The sequence below is a fragment of the Chrysoperla carnea genome, chromosome 1, assembly GCF_905475395.1.
Source record: "Chrysoperla carnea chromosome 1, inChrCarn1.1, whole genome shotgun sequence".
Taxonomy (NCBI): domain Eukaryota; kingdom Metazoa; phylum Arthropoda; class Insecta; order Neuroptera; family Chrysopidae; genus Chrysoperla; species Chrysoperla carnea.
Genome location: NC_058337.1, coordinates 52,703,950 through 52,723,681, shown reverse-complemented (window position 1 = coordinate 52,723,681; position 19,732 = coordinate 52,703,950). Strand labels below are relative to the sequence as shown.

Below are 19,732 nucleotides of genomic sequence, written 5' to 3'. Positions count from 1 at the left end.
GAGGTTGCACGATCGTGAAGATTATTGTTATGCGCGACTATGTTATACCCAGTCACAGAGACCGTGTAAAATTTGCTATAACAAATTGATCCCAAGAGAATAAGTTTAGGATTTTGCATTTTTGATGATTATTAAACTTTATAATAAATAAATGTTTAATTTTTTGTATTCCCTAATATAGAAAACTAATAATGAAATAAGATGTGCAATAATGTACATGGGTTAAATATAGCCGACCACAATGGCCGTATACTGTTTGGACGCCACAATGACGCCGGGTTAATATCGAGCATTGTTTTAAAAATAATTTTTTTCGAAATTTTAGGGGAAAATTTAAATTTTCAATCCACAACGTTTAAATACCAAATAAATAAACCGAATTCTAAGAAAATTAACGCAAAAATTAGAAATATTTTTTTAACCTATTTTTAAGACGTTACTAAATATTATTAAAATGTAACATGTAAGTTTTCAATTATAACCTTAAGGTTGAAAAGGTAATGTTTTGTATGTTTTGTTAGGGTTTTGGTTGGTGGTATAAATTCAAAATCAATTGAGTTGAAATAATCGATGTTTAATTTTGAGGTTAAAAACACTTCTTAATATAAATTATTATTAAAATATAATATTTTATGTAATAAACACCTCCGAGGAGTCCTTAACCATTAATAAGGAAAATGACTATCACATTAGTATGGCATTTGACATGTTCATACTATATCGCACAATACAGGGAGGCACTCTTAGATCTTTAATTATTATATTATGTCATGATCTAATCTAATGATAGAAAAATATTTAAAGTGCTTCGGCCGTCACGTGACTAAGTCAAATTTGTATAACGTAAATGTAAAAAAATGCTCTAAAAATATCGTAAAAGTGTCAAAAGTTTTTTTCTATATTTTCTTTTTGGAAAGCGCCGTAAGGTAATTTTTTTTTTTTTTTGCATAAACAGAATCTGTGATAAATTTGAAAATGATGAAAACTTTTTTGAACCAATTAATTTTTGTACAATTAGCATTATTTGAGTTCTTCCATAAGGTACTGTGTTAAAATTCACAAATTTAAAATGAAATAATTCAAAATTGACTGTCATTTACCGCAAAAAAAAAAAAATTTACCGTACTTGATCAAACAGCTAGCCGGACTACCTTAAGAAGATCTTTAAAAATAATTTAAGAAGTTCATAGCTAAAGCAAAATAAAATGGAGTGTATTTGCGGACAATAAAATTGCAACAAAGCTGTAGATATATCAGATATATTTGGTGGCATTAAAAAATATATTAATTAATGTGTATTTTCAACCACAAAATATATCTGATGTACAGCAAAGCGTTTCTTTTCATCCACAAGTATACACGCACATTTCAAAATATGTAGACAACGAAAATATAACAATTTTTTTCTCCAAACGTTTCAAATCACATAATTAATTACATCGAAAAGGTTAATAGAAATTACTATAATTCTCTTTACCAATTTTTATATTGTTATTTTCACAAATAAATTCTTTAAAGATGGATGTTTAGGATCAAATTAATATAATATTTCAATTTGTGAAAAAGCTAGAACGGGTCAAAAAAATTATAACGATTAAACGCCAAAATGGTCACATCTTTGGGCTAGTAATATCAACATAAAATTGAGATATAAAACACCTGTAAAAGGTTTCTACGACGAATCAAAAAAACGTTTAATTTTTGCAGGAACCATTCTGTATGTATGTATGTGTGGTAAGCTATGTGTATGAATAAAACTCCCCTAACTCATCTCCATAACGTAATCTAAATGAAAATGAAACATTTTGTAAACTTATGTAAATGACTTTAAACTTCTACACTAAAAAACTCTCATGCCTCACAACAGGGGGGTGGTAAACATATTATTAGTTCCAGAACATATCACGGAGGTAAAACTTAATTTTTTCCCTCCCAGGTTATTAATTACTTGTCGACTGTTTTGAATATTCTAAATTTCAGTTCATTCTCTTCTTTATATCAAATACAGTGAAAATTATTTATAAAAAATTTCCCAATCATGTTTTTTTCTTATAATTTTTCATTGAATTGTAATTTTTTCAAATGACTTTATGTAAATATAATTGCCGATGAAAGTTAATGAAGTTTTACTGTAATTTTCCTATGTATAATGTATATAATATGAATTTCCCACTAATTTTCTACTCTGTTTGTCCGTCACTTTACATCTTGTATACTAATTTTGTAATTTGTAATAAAAAGTTTTTCAAACATCGTCATCAAGCTTTTCCTTCGTAATATATGCGTGTATAGTTTTCCAGTTGACCGCGTTTTAAATTTTCTTACATATATTATAGATCAATCAAATTTTGTGTGATAAAGAAAGTTATTTTCCACTTTGAAATATAAATTTTGTCAAACTACATTTTCGTTTAAGACTTTAGAAAAGTAACCAAATTTCTGAAAGTTTTTCGAAATATTAAACATGCAAGGATGAATATTCTAATTCAAACTACCTCGATAAAAGTGTGAAGAAAACTTAAACCATAAGAAAATTACTTATTTTTGAGATTTTCTTTTTCTACAAGAACAGAGCTAACATGATGATGAATTTTGGTTTAGTTTGCATGGAAGATGACATTTTGGGTTAGTCTAAACGGCTGTTCAGATTTTTAGTCAAATTTAAAAAAAAGTGGAATTCTAAAGTAGGCTTTCAAATGCAATTATGGTGTAGGTGAATTTAGAAATACAAAAATGGTGACGGGCAATGGACCGGAAATTAATGCAAAACGCACAAAGCCTTTCTAGACATTAAAGAACAGGTTCTGGATGGGGTTGAGTGTGCAAAATATGAGTACCGCATTTTGTCAATTGATTCTTGATCAGAAAAGCTTATAGATTAATATTGTGAATCTTACCAGAAACCCTATTGGTTTAATTCATGTATACCCTCCCCCCCCCTCCAAAGAAACAGTTAAATGACATTTTTTGTATCAAGTAAACAGATTTTTTCGTGAACTTCTTCGTTTTCTTCATTCTCGAGGCTCATTTTTCAATTTTTAAGAAGATGTTTAATTCCCATTATTAACAATGAGTAAGACAGAGATACTAAATATTTCAGTCTTACACACTGTTATTAATAATAATTATAACATCTTTAAAGAATTAAAAGTTGAGGCTTTAGAATTAAAGAATCTGTAATTTCTCTTCAGAACTTCATAAAGGATGTTCAAACATTATTTTAGAATTTTGATAAGCTCTAAAATATAATTTTAAGACCCGTTTTTCAGCTTTTAAAATGGCCTTTATGGAGCTTTTCCAAACATTAAACTGCTAATATCTCGAAAACGAAGAAGTTTACGAAAAAATCACAACTTTTCATCAAGCCTTTTTGACGTTAAATAGAATCCCATAGAATCAAGAGTAACTTTTACTTGATTCAAAAAAAATGTCATTTAACTGTTTCTTTGGAGGGGAGGGATATGCAAAAATAGGACCAATAGGGTTTATGGCAAGATTCACAATATTAATCTATAAACTTTTCTGATCAAGAATCAATTGAAAAAATGCGGCACTCATATTTTGCACACGCAACCCCATCCAGCGCCTGTTCTATTACGATTTTGCTCTGTTTCATTTAAAGAAGTTAAGTTAAACAAATTATTTTGTTCACAAAATAGATGAGATCGAACAAAGTATTTTTTTTTGAAGGTATGTACCTAATTAATCAATGTGGGTTGCAATCTTAAAGTTTTGGCTTCACTGCATAAAACGAAAGAAAACAATTTAAAATAATTAATAAATAGCCCCAAAGGTATGTTTGAATCTTATTATAATCATTAAAATTTGATTGAATTCATTGCATAATTAAATGAATTTTATATAATAATTTATGAAATATTAAATAATTGAATAAGAAATAAATATTTGATAGATAAAATAATGTAACGTCCCAAATGGGACCATTTGCAACTAATTTTATAATAAAATCATGCGTAACGTTTTATAATGTAAAGTATATTTACAATTTTAAAACAGGAATATTTTCATTTTCATTGTCTGTGCGTCTATCTGTTCAACTTATTTGATAGTCAAGTCAAGTCATCCACTAGCAAGAGCTTCACTTGTAGCTTGTTGTACGACACATCTAATAATTTTATTCACAAAAAGCCGCATGCAAATTTAATTATGAATCTTTATACTTCTTCATGATGCGCGTCAGTTCTAGTAAGGAGGGAAGTCAATATGAATTCGATCAAATAGAATTTTTATTTTAAAACGAAATATGCTATAGCTGATAAATTATTCGTAATAAATTATCATAATAACATACATAATAGTTTGATCGAGGAAATATTTTTTTAAATTTTCATGAAATTTATCAGTTATTCAAACACCAATTTATTTAATGCTATTTTCATGCTACATTCTAAAAGGTTTTAAAAATTAAGATCTAGTGTATACAGCAAATTACTTTATCAATGCATAGCAAATTACTCTATCAATATAAAACATATAGTCGCTTCCCGTCTGTACCTAGATCATGTCTCTATGTATGCTTAGATCTTTAAAACTATACAAAGGATTTTAATTTTTCTAATAGATGATTCCAGAGAAAGATATAATACATGCATAATATAGTACAGTAAGGGGTTGAAAAGCATGTGCTTCAAAAACTTAAAAATTTGAGCATCGATTAAGCTCAAATATTGACAAGATATACCATCTTCAATGATTGTTTTTCGGAGGGTAGAACGGTAAAGCGAGAAAGTGGTGATGAATAATCGAATATTTTCAAATATATCCAAGTGGGAATTCAAATATAAGATCACGACGTGTACATTACAAAACTGTAACCACTACGCAAAGGATATGGGGAGAGTGGTGCAAGTGGAGATGTTTCCTAGCGCAGCCAATAAAACGAGATGGATTCTGGCATACGTGTTACTCATAAAATACGTCACACAAACAAGGGAAGGGTGGTGTATTGCCATGCGTGGATAAGTGTGACATGGAGAACTTTAAGAGAATGTTCTTTATTTGTTGACAATTTTATTCTCATTTTTCATAGCCTGTTTGTTTTCCGAATTTTTAACTATTTGTTGAAATTGTGACGTTATTGAATTTGCAGGAGGGTTGTAAAAAATTAGAAACAGCGTGACAAACAGGATGGAAGTGGTTAAAAATACCGAGATTTGGCGTGACTTCGTTTATGGATAGTCACACATCTATTGAAAGATAAAAATCGAAAATTTTCTTTTTTACCACACACATGGAAGTACCATCAGTGAACGTAACGAATATCAAATGAAAAATTTTACTTTTTTCTCTTAAATTATATCCACTATTATAGTCCCATTAATCTCGTATATTTCTGTTTCGAACTTCAAGCAGCTTTGTGACTTTAAATCTAAATTCTAGATGATTTAGCTTTCATTTTTGTTTTTCAGTTATCCTGCTCACGAATTCGTTTTTCGGGTTAGATACCATCTATTCCAATCGATATCACTTATAATATCTAAAAATGTGTATTAATTTATTATATTTCTAGAATAGACATGTAAAAAGCATAGACTGAATTTTCTAAGCGAAAAAATTATTTAGATGTCCTAAAATTCAATTCTTAATCTTTGTTTCGTATTAAAATATTTTTCCGTCAGTACTCGCGTTATGAGCAGTTTCCTCACGCTCGATTTAAAAAATAAATAATTTTTATGTTCCAAATGGTATATGTGGTTGCATCGTTTTCTACTTTATATAATCTATTTGCGAATTATGAATTTTTCAAATTTTTTGAACCTATCTACAGTTTTAAAATATTTTATTCTTCCGAAATTGTGAGAATTTCTCTCATCACAATAGTAAGGATGTTTATATAGCAAAATAGCTAAAAAATAAATTTAAATAAAACTGCTTTATAGCCTCCACCTCGCTTGATGTGCACAATTTTCAATTTTGTTAAATGTAAAATAGTCATAATTTATTGAGTATATCAGAAAAGTTGGCCATGAATTGTTTGACTTTTTCTATTTTAAATTCTTACAGAATACTTTAATTGATGGTTCAAAATGATGATTATAGATCTGCTCCATCTTCAGATTAAATTTTATTTTTTTATTTATTTTTAATATATCTTTATAAATTATAGCTCATGTGTTATTCTGAAGTATGAGTTATATTTCTGTACAGTTTCATTAAAAACCATTCGCTAGTTTTAGCGTCAAAGCTTAACAAACAAACAAACAAACATCTTTACTTTCGCATTTATAATATATAGGGATAGAGATTATGTAGATGTTATGATTTACAAAGTTAAAGAATATTTAACTCACGAAATATTTGATGCATGTACAGATATTCAAAGACCTACAGGACATAGATGTTCGAACAAAATCGAATAATTTACGATTTCATAATTATACATGATCGCATTTTAGGACTTGACAAGTAGCTACAATAAAATTTTACTATCTAAAATGAATATATGATGATAATAAATAAAATTTTAGCGAATCAAGAATGATTGTAAATAGGCATTTTATTTTATTTGATAAAATGTAACATGTCTTGTTGTACCAGTTAGGTATGTAGTGTAAGTGTAAGTGTAAGCGTTGTTGGTACTGTGATGCTGTTTAGATGCTGTGCTGACATTTATTACTGACAGACATTTGATATAAAGACTTTTCTTCTTTTAAACGTACGTATATACGTTCGTTACATTTTATTCGTTATTCCATTACATATCATTTATGTCATGAAATAAAGTAAAATGATATAAAATTTAAACAACTAATAATAAGAATGATGAAATGTATAAAAAGTAGATGTCATGTTGATTAGCAACAGCTTTACATCAGGAGTAGAGAGCTTCACATAGCTTTGTGAGTGTGAGTTTTATATCTAAGACTACGATATATACAAGCTGCTTCAGGGAACTAGTAAATGAACAAGAAAATGATAGTGAACAATTCTCAGGTAAAATGGTTATGCATTACTATTCGAAACAAGTTATTTTGCTTTTGGGTTATATAAATGATTTCAATTTGTTTGCTTGTTTCTTGTAGTTTTTCATTTTCTGGAGGGATGGCGAATAAATAGTCACTAAATGAAGTTTTTATGAGAGAATAAACAAATTACCATTCTCTCATTCTGAGAGGTAAGGAGCATTACAATCTTAACAAGTTCTATAGAAGTATTCACTTCAAAATTTGTTGATTCAACTATCTTTTAAATTCAAAGTTATTCGGCGGTATACAATTTTTCAAATCTCGTCGAATTGGAATCAAAGAAAGCAAAATAAATTCCGTCATGTTATTGCTTAAAGCTAAATGTCAGATTAGTATTTCAATCGACTCATATAATTAGCTAGGCCTGAGCACTTGTGCAAGGATTAAACAGTTGACCATGAAGTATTTCTAAGACAGTCCATGATTTTCTCGAAGTCAGTTGCCAGGAAGTTATTATGTCCTAAATGAAGCAATGGGTTTTGCGAACTATAAGCCTTACCTAAATGATATATTCTAATTGATTTTAATGAAATTTTTTGTATTCAAGTGAATCCAATGATGGCTTAGATTTACCATTCGGTCCACTACAACTATGTTTGAAAGCTCCGCATCAGAAATGAATAAATTTCATTAAGGTGGGAGCGCATATAAATAATATATTACATTATATTACAACATACTATGTACTATGTATTTTTAATAGTATTGAGGCATTATTTATAATTAAAATTGCATTATTATTACAACTTACTATGTACTACGTATTTTAAAAAGTATTAACGTATTATTTGTTATCATTGAGTTATTGTGAATAGGTATTTATTAGAGCTAAATGTGATTGCAGCGAGCTCCAGTCAGGCCAAAGGCTGAAGGTAGACCCTGGTCTGTGGAATAAGTAGGAGTAAAATTTGGGTTTAGCGGGGTGAGTTTAGTGGGGGCTTAGCATAGTATAGGTATTAATGAATTAAAAAATAAATAAAATTACACTTTTGTATATATATAGTACATATGTTTAACTGTTCATAAAAATCTACTCGTTATAAAATATGTTACATAATACATACTAAAAAATCCAACTACTAAACCTGTCCTAATTACTATCTCTCTGAAAAATTGCCTAAAACATCCTGTATTCTTGTGTGAGTTTTGTACTACACCAATACACGATAAATTTTAGGTAAAAGTGTGTGCGGTAACTGTATTCATCATTATCATGGGAATTCATTTTTCTCAAGCATGAAGTTAGTTAGGCAGCCCACATGGGTAATGGTACTAAAGAGGAAGGAGGTAGATAGATGGTGAGTGATTTCTCGTATTTAAATGGTAGTTTTTTGAGGTACAAATTATTTACAACAGTACAAAAAGTATGACATGCGTTATATAAGTGAGTACTATGTATCTACCTTATAAAACTTGTCAACTAATTTTAAATATGTCTCTAACGTTCTCTTGAGATTTTTCATCTTTTTATTTGAATTTTTTTCTTGAAATTTATATGAAAATCATTTTTGGTATTCATTAATCTGTCGCAATTTCCTTAGATACTTTTCGTTGATAAATCTAAGTTGAATTAGTAATAAATAACACTTACACAAAAATTTAAAACTATTAAAAATTTAAAGATCGTACAGTTATCATATTTTAGATAAACATTCAATATAGAGACACATGGTTATACAGATTTTTAATAATTTTAAAGTTTGTTACTCGCAGAAAAAACGATATTTACAATGTTTTAAAAGTTATTTTTGCATTCTCAAATTTTCCTATAGCCAAGAAAGTCAATTAAATTTGGATTCTACTGTAAATACTTATAAATATAAAAAAAGTTTTAAACAGCAACGCGCGACATATACATCTATTTTCCACTGTATATGTATCACATAACAATAAAATAGGAGTATTTGTAATGTAGACAGTCTATTTTACATACAAATCTATCAAAATGTTGTCCGAATTACCACGATTTTTAATTTATTAATGTCGAAAGTATTAATTTTAGTCTTTTATCTGTGTAGATGCCTAATATAATGCCTTACCGGAAAAAAGTGGAGAAAAGTTCTATAATTTTGATTTTTTCCCCAATTTCCTAGGGCAATTTTTTGAATTATATAAATACGCATTTGGACTACCAAGTAGTTATCATAGGTATGAATAAGCTATGAATGGCGTTTGTTACTCATTCTGTAAACTAGCGGAAAAACTTAACTTTTTCGGAAATACATTTTTACATACAATGTGTAAAATACACGACATCTTTTCTCATTTCATGCAATATAAACAAACATACAAAGTGGCTTAATAGGCCTTTTTATCATATCATAAGCGCAAGTGCAGAGAGTTTATTTTTTCGAATTGACAGCAATAAGTTGGTCCAAGATAGAAGATATTTGCATTCATTTTATTACATTGGTTATAAATCATTTAGTCGGAAACAAAAGTGAACCGTGATTTTAAAATGAAAAGTTCTATTTAGAAATCAAGTCACTTCATTCTAAACGAAGTAAATTGGAATCATATAAGTTCCACTTAAGTGACCAAAAAGGATCATGCGCCAGATGTTCTGAAGGCTGGCGTCACAATTGTCAGATATTTGGAAAGTATAAATTGTGTACAGACCAAAAAAGCAAATGTCACCAAATTATGAGTAACATACGCTATTTATAGCTAATCATATACTTGGTAGTCGAAATACATAATATATTTATATAATACAAAAATTGATCTAGGAAATTGGGACAAAAATCGAAATTAATTTCAAAAAATCCTAGAGTTCTCACTTTATCTTTGATAACACTTATGCCAAAACTTAGACAAACAAGTATAAGGATGTGTTTACATCATCGTCAGAAGTATTATTCTGCGTTGGCATTATGATACGTATTGTGAAAGTGCTGTGTTTGGCCAAATATGCCAAGCGATTAATCAGGACTATAACATTTTTGGATATACTGTGGGAAAAGTGAAACACTGTCGATTATCGTGGCAGTAGGATTGAAACTTTAATTTTCAATGGTTATTACTTTTTCATTTTTATAATCCAAACTATTTTAGTATGTAGCGTCGGGGTTGATACCATTTTTCTAGACGATTATTACTCTTTTATGTTTAATCCAAAATATTGCTCGTTTTTCTCTGACAATTTAACAATGTGCATAAACTGCTCATATTCTTTTTTTGTATGACCAAACTTGCCCATTTCCTTGTAATTATGATTTTTTTTTAAATGTAAGATTTTTAACTTGCCTATCCTCTATGTCAGTCTAATCTTTATATAGATGTTTTACGGCGTCGCCTTAACATCATCTTTTTTTTAAATATGTATTTTAATAAAAGCTTGTTGTAAATTTCGCAGTTAATTTTCTGGTTCTGTCGTTGTAAGTCATTTTTAATACTTAATATACAAAATTTGAATATTTAATTTTTTTTTTACATTTTTATTATTATTATTCAATTAAATAATGTCATACAAAAAAGATTTTTATTGAATTGTTTTTGTTAAATTTATTCTTTTTTAACAGCACTTTATGTAATTTTTTTTTTTTGTTAAATAGGTGCTTTGGTGCTTTGTAGGTACACACACAACATATATATTTTGTGTTCTAAAAAAATTTACATTTTAATTATTATTTAAATTTTTCTATTGTAATTTATATGCAATTTTCATTAATTAATTGTCATTTTCTATGTTCCTTTTTCTAAAATTTTTGATAAAAATAGTATTTTAACTAAGGAATATTAAAGCGAGAAAATTTTGTAAGGGCAAGAACATTTCATTTAAGTTAATATTCTTAAAATACGCAAGCAAAATTTCTGATAATAAATTGGGTTACGTTTCCTTCGAACTTCTTTTCCTCCCTGTTACATTTCGTTTTTCCTTTCTTCCCTTTTTTGCATGACGTATTTATGATCCAATTATTATTATATTAATGGCATATTTTACGACAAGAAATAGGAGAAGGTCGAAGTGGTTTTGTATCCAACATAGGCTCTTGAAATTTCTTATATCAATTCCTTATAGCCAGAGGTCTCTAGAAGTCAATAAACATGTTTATGTTTGTTTTATAGATTTTAGGAAGTTACTCGATAGTGTTCTACACAACAAGTAAATTCTATTGTTAAAAAAGCTACATATCGATGGCATGGATATCAGATTCATGCAGACAAAGGCTCTACTGGAATCAAACGGTGGCAGTGAAATTCAATGGTAAATTATCTAAATATGTATCCATTAATAAAGGAGTTCGCCAAGGATTATGACTCCCGCCTTGCTTAATATATCTGTGACTTGATGGTCATAGTTTAAGAGTATATTTTATGATCAATTTGAAAATGCCTTATTGATCAGGTTGAAAGTGCCTTTAAGAATTTTGTCCAAAACTCAATAGTTCAGGATTTATGGGCACTATTAAATTTAACCAATAAAGTAAAGACATTGTTGAGTAAAGTAGTTATTAATTAAAATTTTCATATGAAAGCTAGAGCCGATGTAATTTGACACATTTTCGTTTTTATTCAACTTTCTAGTACCAAAATTGGATGAGATACGCCACTTTTTACGATAAAAACTAATATCTACAATAATAGTAGATATATAAACACTTTAAAAAAGTGAGGATGGAGACGAATCTCGCATCTAAGGAGTTTAAATATTAGTTTGTGGAGCAAATTGATAAAAGATGTTCGCTTATGATTCTCAACGTCTGCCTCACAGACATGACTTTTTATGATACCTGTAGCACGCGAGTCAGCATATACTGGCATTGATAAACACAAAGATGATAAAACCATTTTACATAAAATGATTTTTGTGTTTCGGATTAAAAAACAAACAATAAATTTTAAATCTGAGAGCACCTTAAAAGAAAATGCTTCACTTACAAGAATTTCGTAGAAAGAAGAAACATTAGATTCAAGTACCAACTCACGGAAAAAAAAAAGATAAATGATTAAATTTTGAATCAGACTTCCAATTTTCAATTAATTTTGTCAAAATCCAAATAATTCGGTAAACAGGTGAAAGAACATAGTTTCATAGAAATGTACTTCGCATCAATTCCACACATAAGTCCTTCAGAAAGATATTTGAAACTCTTTGAAAAATCATGTCTTTTAGTTTGAAGATTCATTTCTTAATATATATATTTCTTGTGTGCGTGTGTATGTGACTGAACTCCTCCTAGACGGCTGGACCGATTTTGATGAAATTTTTTGTGTGAGTTCAAGGGGATTGGAGAATGGTTTAGATTTACCATTCGGTCCACTACAACTGTTTTTAAGGGTTCCACACCAAAAAAGTTAAATCTCATTAAATGGTGGGAGCGCATATAAATCATATCACATTATATTACAACTTACTATGTGTACTATGTATTTTTTATTGTCAATAGGCATTTATTAGAGCCATATGCGAGCGCAGCGAGCTCCACTGCCGAAGGCCAGGCCAAAGGTCGAAGCTCAGGCCGGTCCAATAAATGGGAGTTAAATTGGGGTTTAGCGGGATGAGTGTAGCAGACAGGCTAAACGTAGTATAGGTATTAATGAATTGTAGTTACGTTTCCACAGGACAACGTCTGTTGGGTCCGCTAGTTATTTTATATATTTTTTGGTTATATGTAAAGTAGATGGCATTATATTGTTCAGTAAAACGTTATGAAAATTTTATGCAAAATTTCAAAGAAGTTGTGAAATAAATTTTTGACACTTTTCTCATTAAAAGCTTAATTGACTAAAATTATTAAAGTAATAAAAATTACTAAAAAATAATTTGGCACCATTAATTAACCTAAGTACTTTTTCATGTTTTAAAACTTTATGGAAAATAGTAAAACTACGAGTTATTACTTTTTTAAAGAAAATATTAAAATTAAAACACTCATATGACTGTCATGTATGTAAATAATACAGATGTGTGCAAAGGCTACTAGCGCAAAATGATTGATATTTTGAAAAGAAAAATTTAATTTTGAACTTTATTTTGAAAATCAACACAATACTCTATTGACTTCTTGAAGTGTGAATGTCGTCGATATTTTTACATGCGGATTAGACAAGAAATTGTAAGGAGCTTTCAGTGATGCTAAAAAAACACATAAAATTGAATTTCTTTAACATATATATATCGTTTTGAATCAGTAAATTCTATTTCCCTTCAAGTTCATTGAATTTAAAATGTTCTTAAAGTTTTAGATCGCTTTCTTTGTCGTTTTTTGAGATTCCATAAGAGCAATCGATTTTATACCGATATTCAATGATATTTTTCTTAAAAATTTGCATGGATACCTAAGCGAAAATTTTAACCACATATTCTTTAAGTAAAAGTCTACCTTTAAAAAAAATTTGCGCCTTTAAATCAAATAAATATTGTTGTTGTGCTCAAACATCTTTAAATGAGTTTTTTTTTAATTGTGTCAATTTGTGAAACTTTGCCAAAACGGAGATACGCATTAAGTCTTGAGAAATGAATTAATCAGATAAAATAAAAATTATTGAACTTACCTGTAAAAATAAATTGAATCGAATACAACGTCATAATTGGTGACGTCATAAAAAATATTATATATTATTTTATTGGTAATATGAAAATTTTGGTTAGTGAACCCATGAGCGCGCTATCGTATTCGCAACACCACCATTACTGTTCGTTGAGTATGCTGATACAGATGGCACTGTAGCTGTTTGTTGTACTAGAGAATTATTTACTGCACCACCAGGTGCTGCAGTTGATAATGATGTTGTTGAACCACTATCACCTCCACTAATATTCATAATAGGCGATGAATCACCAGCACCCCCTGTTGCACCAAGTAAATGATGTGAATTGACAAGTTCATGTGGATGGTGATGGAAATTTGTCGATGTATTAAAATGTGGCTGCGTCGTATGTTGATGGTGATGAGCACTGCTGGCTGCACCACCAACAAAATTAAAATCCAAGCTACCTTCCATACTTAATTCATGTTTTATCACTTCATCCACATTACAATCGAAACCATGGAGCGTTTCAATGTTTAAATTTAAATCATCCAATAATGGACCATTATTTAATGCACCCATCAATTGACCCATCATTGTTGATGCATGTTGTAATTGAGCAGATGTTAATGTTGTGCACCCATTATTTTGTTGTGTTGATTGTTGTACGTTGTTTGGTGTGGGTGTTAATGGTGGACTACTTGATGGAGGTCGTGGGTGCTGATGTGGATGGTTTGTTTGTTGTTGATTTGTTGTTTGTTGATTATCACTACTAGCACCACCTCCAGGTGTGGAGCCTGGTGTACCTGGTGTACCTGTACCATTCGAAGATGGTGTTGTATTTGATGTATTCATTATATAAGGACTTGGTGTGGCCAATCGATCGGGCGATGCTTCTGATTGTGAATATGATGGAGACATTTCTGGAGTTGGGGATAGTGGCTAAAAATAAAAATACTTAAATTAGAAATAGATTAAGAATTGGTAATAGATTAGTAAATTTAGTTTTTAAATAGCTTTATCTCATGTGCAAGAGTTTTGCATAACTAATTGTTTTAATCACCAGGTGGTATCTACCACTCGTACATTCCCTTTAAAACCTAAAATTAAATGATTTCTTAGAATATGCACTTAAAATCTCGTATCGGTTAATCAGACGTGTGGGATCAATTGAACATGTTTTCCATTTCGGATGCCGACCTAGCTAATAACGTTATTCAGATTCTCGTAGCTAAGAAGACTTTAAAGTAAAAATCAATGAAAACACATCATCCATCTACCGTTTTCCCATAAGAACAATGGTAAGTATGCCTACTTTTGAAGTCATTTATTTATTTAAATAATCGGGCAACACCCTCCCCCCCCTAAAATTTCCAGAATTGATTTAGACTTACGAGTATAATTTCATATAAAAAAATCAAGCCTTTTATCCAAAATTGACTTGGCACTCGTTCATCCTTAATGAAAAATTTGTATTTTTGAAAAGATATCCAGGTGGTCTAAACATCCCATAGATATTCTTTGAAATGTTAACTCGGGAAAAGAAATCGAAATTTTCGTTCAAGAATATGTTGTCGAGCCAATAACATATGAAGAATAAGTGTAAAAATAGGTCGTTCAAAACAAAATGAGACTGTTAGATAGAGAGTGTAGATTTGTGTACATATATTTAGAACTTATATACATCTACATTCTTTCTTATTCGGTCTCATTTCGTTTTGAACGACGTATTAATTTTTTAGAGGATTTTTTAAGAATGTTGCATGCGATTAAGCATACAGGGTAGTTAGTGTAGCTTTATTTTGCGAATCCATGCAGTTGTATAATCCCAAATTAAAAAAGCATATACTTAAGCAAGCATCTATACTTGACCATAGCGTCTAGGTTAATAGCTAGGCTTCAGCCTAACAGTACGAAATTTGTTAAAAGACTCAAACTACCCAGTATTAGATTATGACAGATTTCACAATCTTATTGATAATATCATACGCGAGAAATATGGGCACTACAAAAAACAACACCCTTCGTTATCTGGGTAAAAAACTTACCTCAATTTTACACAACGTTGATTGCATACAATTACATGGTTGTAAACGGTGTATTGGACATTGTGATGGCAAAACATATTGTGAATTTGATGATAGACTAGCGGCTAAATCACGATGGTGTGTTTGAGCATTGGAAAATGGAGTGTCATAGGCTGTTGTTGAATACGCTGGTGGTGGCTGTCCATTTAAATATCTGCAAAACACGAATTCGTTTCTTCATTAATTACCAGATAAATCCATGATGGATAACACATAACAAAAGATTGAACAAAAAAAGCACAAGACAAAAAAGAGGATGGTTACATTATTGTTAGTAAGACACGCAGCAAGAAAAATGGACACATTCAGTTTGTGCAATATTAGTGTTTGATGTTTAGATGAAACCCTGCACCGCCTCAGTTCTGATGAAGAGGAATTCTGGGAAGAGGAAAACATTGCACATACAACACTCTGGTGATGAGCATGGAAGTCAAGTGTGATGTGACGTGGTTTTGTAGACGCTCACCCTTGTAAATAATCATTTTGTAGTTTCATGCCCTGTTCAAGGTTGCCAGCTAATTGATCTGGTGAATAGCTACCATTATTTGAGCCAGTACCAACCATCGAATCAGATGCTGTAAAACCACTAGATGGGAATGGTGATGGAGCACTCCAATCTGGTTCAACACCTAATAATGCAGGTATTGGTGATAATCGACCACATGAAGATGTGGCTGATGATGCTCTTGGTCGAAAATCGGGGCTTAGTTGAAAACCGCTGCTAGATTTAAATTTAAAAAGAAAAAAAAATCGAAAAAATAAAAAAAGAACTAACTACCAATAAAAAGTAGGCCAAATTGAATTTTAGAATTTGAATTGACAACTTAAATCTTATCTGTTGGTTTAATTTAATCGAATGCAACTATTTACCCTCGTTTACTTTTTGATCAATAAATAAATACTTTTTTCATATTTTGGTGTACTAAGGGTATACTCGTTAACCGCGCTGAGCTATTAACAGTCGGAGATCTGATGGCGAATTTAGAGAAGGAATTTTACAAGTTGTAATAATGAAAAAACAATGTTTTATCAATGCAGGAATCTAGAACCGTCACGAAGAGCTTTTGCGGATATTTAGCTATTGCGTGGCATATGGCATTTGTAAAAAATTAAACAAAAAAATCATTTAGTCAACTTTCGAATGTTGTTAATTATTTTAGCATTTAGACTATTTTCTAGACTATTTCGTTCATGACCTGAAGTATGACCTGAAGAAACCCAAACTAATCTTTCAAGTTTGAGTTTCTTTGGGTTGCATTGCAATTGTTTATAAAAGAATAAACGGTACCAAAATACTCTGACTGAGTTTTTACGTGATAAACCCAAATTAATACGCTTAGATCGACACCTAAACGAAAGTCGATATCATTTTTTGGTCGCGCGATAACGATCAGAAGAATTTAAGAAAAAACTCCTCCGACTCGATCGAATGTTATGAAATTCCTTTCGGATAATATTTCTGTTAATAAATTTCGATCAAGACCTTATCGAAGTCGATGTTTTTTTGTTCGCGTGATATTGATGAAATGGTCAGGAACGTATGTTCGTACGCTTTTACACACACACACACAGTCAATGTCTTGTCCTAACCATAAAACGAAAAGATATGTTGAAAATTTCGATTTCGAAAATCGGACCCATTACAATAGATAGTTGCCCAAAAGATATTTTTTGGTTTAATTTTGCAAATGTCTTATGCTGCACAGTAGCTAAATGAAATAACCGCAAACGTTCTTCCTGACTCCCGATTCTAGATTAACACATTGATAGAATACTATTTCTTTATTATTTCAAATTGCCTAAAATATACCTTCTCTTAATTCACCGCCAAGTTCTTGGACTACAATAAAATAGCTTGAAATTGATGTTGAAAGGATTTAAAATGATGATTAATAAATAGTTTCTATAACAGGAAAAATCGTGACCACTGATGAGTTTGAAAAATTCATTAGTGTTGTAACATTCATTTAATTTATTTAAGCACGCTTTTTTTAAATTTTGACCTTCGAATTCGTAGCCAGCAACACTTAAAGCCCCTTAAATATCAATTTCAAGATATTCTGATAACAGCTTGGTGAAATCAATACAAGGTCGCAATAATATTTCGTACCATATCTGGATCATAAAATCTGAGAAAAGCATTATTTTATTGGTATAAAATGTAGTGAACAGATCTCATTAAATTTTATTGAACTAAGAAGATTTAAGAAACTGATTTTTCTACATTCATTTCTTTAACTAATGATCTTTAAAAATTCATTTTGGCTGTGATAAAAATCTACATTTAAATTATAAAATTATGACAGACCTGTGCAAAGGTGATTCCGGGAACATATCAAGACCTTCAACAGATGAACTAGGACTTGGCGTTGCATCGGCTGCAATACCATTACGTAAAGCTTCTACCTTCTTTTTAACACGACCTCGACGTTTTTCAAATTTACTAGTTTCCATTGATGCAGCACGTCTCCGTACCGATTTTCCAGGTTTAGCATCGGGATTAATCATCCACCATGACGATTTTCCAGTGCCCTCATTTTGTACACGCATAAATCGATTATGTAACGATAAATTGTGCCTTATTGAATTCTGAAACAAAATTAAAAAAATTAATGTCTATCTCCTTAAATATTATCTTTTATCGCATAAATAATGTTTTTAGTCTAAACAATTCTAGGTGAAATTTTTCGCCCTATTTTTTATAAGGAACATTTTTTACATTTAAACTTTGCGTTATATCTCTAACGGTTTACAAGGTGGGTTATACGGATCCAAGAGTCAATTGACCAACGTTGCTCATTTACGAACTCAATCTCAATTTTTACGTCCTTAGCACGCTATAAAAATTTCAACTCGATATCTATTTTCGTTTTTGAGCTATCGTGTTGACAGGCAGATACAGACAACCGGAATTTTATTTGTAGCTTAAATATTTTTATTCGAAGCAGCTGGGACTAAACTTAGCATACCTTGATTTATTTCATGTCGCTATAAAAACCATGCTTTACGTAAGTAACAATAGTTTTGCTCAATTATTTTTAATTTTCGTTATGTTTTGATTAGTTTTCAAATAACTTTTTGGAAAAACTCGTTTGGTTAGAACAGCAAGTAACTGATTTATAACAGCATACATAATAGTGGTTGGTTGGGGTTGAAATAACTTTGAAAATAACGATGATGTTTGATAAAATCATTTTTATATTTATCTATGAATATATTATATTTTTATTTGATATGCGCTCTGCTTGCTGCTGCTCCATATATGATTTTATGACTCACTTTTGCGGCCATTATAAAACTTTTATTCTACCACTTAAAATGTTGATAGATTTTCTTGTAATAATCATCATTATTATATCTCTTTTTTTATGATTTATGAGCTCATATAGTTCTATAACTTAACGTTCGCCCAGCTCGCCTCGTTTTCATCAACTTTAAATAATATTTTATTTTTATCTTTCAGTTTAAATTACCCTCAAAATTTTTATATTTATTATCTTACTAGTTTGTTACCCGCCCGCTTCGCAAGCCTTAAAAATAAAGATCGCCACGTTACAGCCTTCACCTACCTTGCTCTCACTTATCGTCCGTCTATGACACTCGAAATAGGAGTATGGATTGTTTTACACAGGTAAAATATATATACAGATTTATCTAGTCTTGATTCATTGAGTGTATCAGAACAGATAGCCCTGAATTGTATCTTGTTCATCATTTTTACAGAAATCATTAATTTATGGATCAAAATGATGCTCATAGATCACGAGTGAAATGTCATAGAAAATAATTAATTTTTTTTAATTAAAAAAAAAAAAATTATAGCTCATGTGGTTAGTCTGATGTATGAGCTATATTATTGTACAGTTTCATTCAAATCCATTCAGTAGTTATTGTGTGAAAGCGTAACAAACAAACAAACAAACAAACAAACCTTACTTTCACATTTATGATATATACGGATACTTATTATTTCGGTTACACAATGAGTAAATTGAAGTTTATTTTGCAAAGAATCTGATCAGGATCTGTAGTTGCCAATGTTATTCAAAACATTTTGGGGGTACAAAATGTATTATGAAAATAACATTAGCTAGTTTTTTTTAATCAACATGGTACTCGAATCATTTGGCTCATGTTTATTCTTGGGTATCGAGAATCATATGTTAGCCATTTTAAGCGGAATAA

At 30.1% G+C, this 19,732-nt stretch overlaps 1 protein-coding gene across 1 annotated transcript in view; it reads right to left on the bottom strand.

Moving 5' to 3' along the window:
• LOC123302118 (forkhead box protein O) overlaps window positions 1-19,732 on the bottom strand; it is a 290,906-nt gene that overhangs the window by 29,275 nt on the left and 241,899 nt on the right. The window contains exons 2-5 of the mRNA XM_044884904.1: window positions 17,856-18,136; window positions 16,014-16,265; window positions 15,509-15,701; window positions 13,485-14,402 (exon numbers count right to left, since the gene is read on the bottom strand). Coding sequence (XP_044740839.1) covers window positions 13,578-14,402; window positions 15,509-15,701; window positions 16,014-16,265; window positions 17,856-18,136 — 1,551 coding nt within the window. The 3' untranslated portion in view covers window positions 13,485-13,577. The remainder of the gene's footprint in view (window positions 1-13,484; window positions 14,403-15,508; window positions 15,702-16,013; window positions 16,266-17,855; window positions 18,137-19,732) is intronic.